The sequence below is a fragment of the Sciurus vulgaris genome (assembly GCF_902686455.1).
Source record: "Sciurus vulgaris genome assembly, chromosome: 11".
NCBI lineage: Eukaryota > Metazoa > Chordata > Mammalia > Rodentia > Sciuridae > Sciurus > Sciurus vulgaris.
This window is the reverse complement of record NC_136472.1, coordinates 18,711,849-18,718,928: the sequence shown is the minus strand read 5'-3', so window position 1 is coordinate 18,718,928 and position 7,080 is coordinate 18,711,849. Positions and strand designations below refer to the sequence as shown.

Here is a 7,080-nt window from a genome sequence, read left to right as displayed (position 1 = left end):
AAGTTGCTATCACCAAGTTTCATATTCCAGCTGGAATATGCCTTCACCCCATTCTAATTGGCTGTTCTCAGAAGCCTGTGCCGGTGGTTATTATGTAAGGATGACTAGAGAGGATCAGGACACTAAGTCTCTGCCTTTTGTTTTAAAAAATGTGGACAATTGTGGGTGTAGCTTAGTGGTAGAGTAGTTGCTTTAGCATGCACAAGCCCTGGGCTCCATTCCCAGCAAAACACAAGCACATATAACACAAATGAAGAAAGAAAAGGAGGGAAGGAAGGAAAAAAAAAAAAAAAAAGTGGAATAAGAACTAATTATGAAAACTTCAGTGGACTTAGTTACTTTTAAAGTGAAAGCCAGCAGTATAAAAGACAGCTTTGATGACTAGAGATAAATTCCCAACTACAATTTTCATGGATTTTTTGAGCTAGACTTTTCATTAGATATCTTACAATGAAATTACTTTAGCTTGTTGTACACATTCAGAGCAATATTTTTAATGCATTCTGCAGGTAAGACCTGAATATCTATTTTTCCTCAAGGAATTTTCTTTTTTATGGAAACAGGTAAATAAATTGAATTCAAAGAGTCCAAGAATATCTAGTTAAAATTTTCTAACTTTTGTAATCAGAGATGAGGAGTCACTAACTCAAGTCACACTGCTGGTTAGAAGTTTCCAAAAGCTATGGATATCATACCATTGCTCTCAATTTACTCCAACCCCCTATTGTTAACAGGTACCAAGAAATGCAAACACATGTCTTCTACCAATTTTACTTCGGTTACTGAATTCATTCTTTTGGGACTGACCGATCGCGCTGAGCTGAAGGCACTTCTCTTCGTGTTATTTCTGCTGATCTATGCCATTTCCTTGGTGGGCAACCTGGGAATGCTCTTCCTAATCCAAATAACTCCCAAACTCCACATGCCCATGTATCATTTCCTCAGCTGTCTGTCCTTGGTCGATGCCTGCTATTCTTCAGTTTTTGCTCCCAAAATGCTGCTAAACTTCTTTGTTAAACAGGAGACCATCTCTTTCTCGGCATGCATTGTGCAGTATTTTTTGTTTGTGACCCTCCTTACCACTGAGGACTTTCTGCTGGCGGCAATGGCTTATGATCGCTACGTGGCCATTGGGAACCCTTTACTATATACAGTGGCTATGACTAAAGGAGTTTGCACAGTGCTCGTACTTGGATCCTGTGTGGGAGGCTTAATCAACTCACTGACACACACAATTGGCTTAGTGAAGCTGACCTTCTGTGGGCCAAATGTCATCAGCACTTCTTCTGTGACCTTCCTCCCCTGTTGCAGCTGTCGTGTTCTGACACAGCCATGAATGAATTCTTGCTTTTAATCTTCTCTGGCGTTATCGCCATGATCACTTTCTTGACCGTGATCATCTCCTATGTCTTCATCCTGGCAGCCATCCTGAGGATCCGCTCAGCAGCAGGGAGGCGCAAAGCCTTCTCCACCTGTGCCTCGCATCTCACAGCCGTGACTCTGTTCTACGGCTCCATAAGCTTTAGCTACATTCAGCCAAGCTCGCAATACTCCTTAGAGCAAGAAAAGGTGGTGTCTGTGTTCTACACCGTGGTGATTCCCATGTTGAACCCACTGATTTATAGCTTAAGAAACAAGGAAGTGAAGGATGCTGTAAAAAGGGCTATAGACATGAAACATTTTTGTCATTGATTTCTATAAGTCCAAAAAGAGGACAGAAAACTGCTTTCTCTAATAATGCCAGTAAAGACTTTTATTGGCATATATTAATTATAGAGTTGTGAGTTTCATTCTGGCATATCCGTACTTGCACATAGTATGATATGAACTGTGCCACTCCCCAGTACTGAAGTTCCCCCAGAAACCCCACAGCTTATTCAATTGGATCACAGCCATACAAAGAGGTCTAGAAGAATAATGTGTGCTAGGACACATGGCTAATTATTGTGTTAACTAACCTAAAACTAGACTAAGATTTTGGGTAGTTATCTTAGACAGTTGATGACATTTTCATTCCTCTGTATGAGCAGAAATTAAATATATACGCATTTGTTATACATAGATACATATATAAAATATAAACATTCAAACACATCAGAGACAAACATAATTTATAAATGATATAATACTACATCTCTTGATCCCTGTGTTGAGTATAAAAATAACTAAAGTATTTTTAAAACACAATATTCAGACTGGCACTGTGGCACATTCCTGCAATCCTAGCAGCTTAGGAGGCTAAGGCAGAGAATTGTAACTTCAAGGCCAACCTCAGCAATTTAGTGAGACCCTAACTAAATTAGACTCTTTCTTGTAGAAAAATATAAACACCTGGGAATGTAGCTCAGTGGTAAAGTACCTCTGGGTTCCATCCCACTACCATGTATACACACACACACACATACATACACACACATATTGATACTTGCATTACCCAGAAAATGGACAGGTGTTTGTTTCAACAATTAACAATCTGGTATTCTTAAAATAAATATGCCCAGTTTGAGAATGCTCAGGAAAGTATCTGTTGATCTTAGACCAACTTCCAATTCACAGTAGTTAATCTGAAGTAATTTTCCACTCCTGGCATCAGTTTCCACTGATATACCTAAAATTGAGCAGGACAGCCTGCTGCAGGTCGATAACCTTTCTACACAGAAAGATCATTAAAATCAGCCCAAATTCTCACTCTGAAGAATTTTACTTTGTGTTTTATTTTATTTTATTTTGCATACCAGGGATTGAACTCAGGGGCAGTCCACCACTGATCCACATCACCAAGCCTATTTTGTATTTAACTTAGAGACATGGTCCAACCGAGTTGCTTAGTACCTCAAGGTTGCTGAGGCTGGCTTTGAACTCATGATCCTCCTACCTCAGCCTCCAGAGCTGCTGGGTCAATGACATGGTCTTATCTCCTTACAGAAGGACCTAATGGAATCAACTAACATGAACTCACACTATGATGCTGTGAAGGTTAATTGTACGTGTCCATTTGACTGGTTCAGGGATGCCTAGGACAGCTGCTAAAGCATGGGTTCACAGTGTGTGCCACCAAGTCCCACTCACTTTGTGTTTTAAAAGGATGATTTCAAGACCATTAGGAAATCTATAGTAATCGAATTTGTCCCTCCCTTTTGAAGGATCTTCCAGCATCGTTTTCAGACATTAAGCAAAAAGTTCCTGGGGAGGATATTCTAGGTTGGGGAAATCTGTGAATCCAGTGGTTTTTTTTTTTGTTTGTTTGTTTCTCTGTCTTTTTTTTTTTTTAATCTTCCACTTGAATTCAATGCAAGTGCATCATCATAAAACCAAACCCACATGTACTAATTGTTTCATAGTGAGCTCTTCTCAAGCTGCTGTAAATGATCCTATCTGGAAAAAAATGCAATATTCTAGAGAAAAATTTACTTACAAATAAAATGGTATTAACATTTTCCAGTCAGTTTTAAATATTGAAACAACTGGAGGCATATGGACCAAGCCCCATAAAGTCATCATTTAGTCGCACTAAATATTAATTTGCATTTGTATGGAACAGATGAAACTAAACTTTTTTTTTTCTTCTCAGAAGCAGCCCCTTTATGTAAGTAAATATTACCAATATCCTTATAAATAATAGCAAAGTAGCATTTTGAAATGCTAACTATATTAGATAAATTATACAAAGATATTGATATTAAAATTTAATTATCAGAATGAAATATTAATTATAATACCAACAACAACATAACACTTGTGTAGCCCTTCAAAATTTGCAGGACTATTGAATATATTATTTGAAAATGGGTCCCAAAGGGTCATATATATTTGATATTTATATATATGAGCTCTTCATATAAGTGCATTTTTATGAGTTGTATCTTTCAGACAGAAAAGAAAATAAATTAATAATGAGAATATATAAACCAAATTTTATATACAATATTTCAGGAGCATTCAATAAATTATATCCAAAAGGATTAAACACAAAGAATGTTATGCAAACAAAATATTTGAAGATAAAAAAAATAAATTGAACTACTGACAATTTTGTTTACAATAAAGCAAGTTAAAAAGGAAGAGGCCAATTCTCAAGAATGCACATAAAATGACACAATTCCCTAAGGTATATGTGTGCGAGAGGAGCTAATATTTTATAGGAAAAAAAATGACATTTTTGTCTCACACCAACCTTTAATCCAAGCTAATCAATAATTATAAATATACTATAAACAAAACCTAGGACACAAATGGTGTGACTCTACTTCATGTACAACCAGATGAAACAATAGTTGTACCCCATTTGTGTACATGAATCAAAATAAATTAATTAAAAAAAAAAACCCTAGGCATTTCCATGTTAAAAAAAGAAATGAAAATTACTGTCATAGAATTCTCATAAAACTTAGGAGACTGGTGGAAGATTTTTATAATATAAATTGAAAATAATTAACATTTTCCTACTTTTAAAACAAAGTTATAGAATAACTATATACTATGGGTTTATTGTGAAATTTAGTTTAGCATATTTCAAATATTTTTAGGTAGTGGATAGAATTAATAGTAGGAAATAAATGAGCTCCATCAAAGAAATACTTGATGCAACTCTATTGATCAATAAGCAAAATATTAAAAAGATGATCTGAGAGTGCACACTTATTGGCCCAGTCTCTTCACTCCATGTCTCAAATTGTATATTATTCAGTATAAATAATTGGAGGAGTCAGGGCTCAGCAGGTGTTCTTCCTAAATGAATTTCCTTTAGGTTCTCAGGGAATGTCTATTAAATATGTGTTAAGTTTTATCCCACTGTGTAACCCTAAGTTTGTGTTTGGAAATTCACCTACCTCAAAAAGACAAATAAATTTCTGTGGTTATCTGGACTGGTTGTGGTTACATTCATATCTTGGTCATGTTTCTACTTACATAGAAACCAGAGTCTATTGAATGAGTTCATGTTACTGAAATTTAAAGTTTGGGCTTGCTTCATCAATGTGTAGTGATTATGTTGAGGCCAACTTTGAGGACAATTGTCCTTGATCAAATGTGGCTTATCTTCAAATTCCATCTCCCCAAACCATGAACAACTAAAGATTATATAGCCATTCCATTCAACTCTAATATAACATAGAATGCACTCGAAAAATACTCTGACTAAATACAATAATGGTAATTTTTGATTTAAGAGAGAGACAACCTCTCTTCTCAGAAGCGTACATCATTTAGATGTGTCTTCTGAAGTCTGAGAATTCTATATTCTCATTCTTCTTTCTTGGACATGTCAGTGTTCAGTTTTTGTTAGAATACTCTCCTGTGACTAAAGGTTTCTATGAGCAAACTGGACAATTTCTTTAATTACCCTGAGCCACCAGCAATGTGAATCAGAATGTTAATCAATTGTAATAAATGATTAAAGAAAATAATTGGACATATAAAACACCTAATAAATAAATATTCCCAACTAGAAACCTTTCTGATATTTTTCCCAGGAAAAAAAAAGTGATCATTTCAACAAAATTGATTATAATATTTTCTGTGTCCATATTCACCAATTTTTTTTCTCTACTGCTTCATTTTAAAATCACCATAAATTATCACTACCGTGTTTGTTGGATTGTTTGTATATGATAGAATATTTGTTTTTAAATTATTACATCTCTTTGCATGACATTTAGCCCACCATTTCACCATTTTTCTCACATTTTATATTTTTATTCTATTCTTCAATTACTTGTCTAATCAAAACTACTTTCATATTCAACCAGTATAATGAAAAAAAAAGGTTGAACCTGATTTTTCAGTTATCTTAACTGGCTAATTTACCCCTAATATTAAAAGCAAACTACTGCATGAAAATCCACTTGAATTCATGTACACAAGCACACAACACTTGAAATTCTATTTACAGATTACTTCTGCTATTTTGCATGGCATTACATTGAAACTGTATGTATAATATGTGTTCCCTGTAATCATTTCTAATAATAATATACTTTTAAAATTTTATAATCAGCAACCTGTAGAATTTAGGACTTTAAAAATAATACATGCACTAGATTATGCATAATATGCACATATAATTAAATGATATAAATTATAATTTTAAAAGCACACATTTAATTTTTTTACAGTTAAGTTTTCCCTTGTAGAGCTTAGGTAAGACCAAAACACCTGTGATATTTCCTTTCTAAAGTTGAGAAAACATTAAATGCATGAATTACTACCCTTAGGAAGAGTACTAGAGCCTTAATTTCCTCATGTCTATCTGTGGCTGTTTTCATGAAACCCAGTGTTCACAAAGCACTGGGGATCCCATCCTCTGTAGACCCAAAGCCAAATATAAACCCAACAACCAGGAAATTAAGAGGAAAGGGCTAAGAATTCCTCTCCACACCAGGTAGGTGTCCTGCTCATGTGTTCTCAAAAGGGTTTATAAATGCTTTCTCTGGTCTCCAAAAACAGAAGTTCTAAATCCATGCAGGGATTACAATATGAAGTAAGGTCATCTGCTTCCAAACCATTCCAATTACTGAAATATGCAAAATGGAATTAGGGCATTGTCTGCCAGGTGGCTTTCTTGAAACAGAGAGTAGGTTTATTCCACATTTCCTCAATTAGCTGTATATGAAGCTTTATAGCCTTAATTTTTGTGAGAGTCAAAAGAACGTGTTCTTAAATAACTACCTCGGTATCTAGGACTGATCATTATAATCTATTGAATTTTGCCAAATCTGAGGAATAGAGTAGCAATTTCTTTGGCATTGTTACCAGAATTACTTTTAGATGAAATATTAATCTGTTATATCATATCTGACATTACAGTAAAATAAAAACACAACATAAAAGTAGTCCAGATGAAAATGACTATTATTACTTAAAGAAACAACTCTGAAATCAGTAAACTTAAAAGAAGCTCATAGGCACAGATGAACTTTGGTTTAAAATAAAGTCAATCAAGGCAAAGTTAGCTAAACACTACTAAACCAAAAGTGAAAGGGAATGCTAAAAGTTAACTTAACCAAAAAGTTGTTTCTCAAGTATGTGAATAAACTGTCTGAATTTTCCCAATCTCATTTGCTTTTTTTTTTTTTGTTTGTT

At 34.6% G+C, this 7,080-nt stretch overlaps 1 protein-coding gene across 1 annotated transcript; it reads left to right on the top strand.

Annotated features, from left to right (window-relative positions):
- Nucleotides 1-754: 754 nt before the first annotated feature.
- Nucleotides 755-1,692, top strand: LOC306639714 (olfactory receptor 5J3-like; the record flags this gene model as incomplete). The annotated part of the gene is given in 2 exon segments (XM_079103487.1): nucleotides 755-1,274; nucleotides 1,277-1,692. Coding segments are annotated over 2 exon segments (936 nt in total).
- Nucleotides 1,693-7,080: the final 5,388 nt, after the last annotated feature.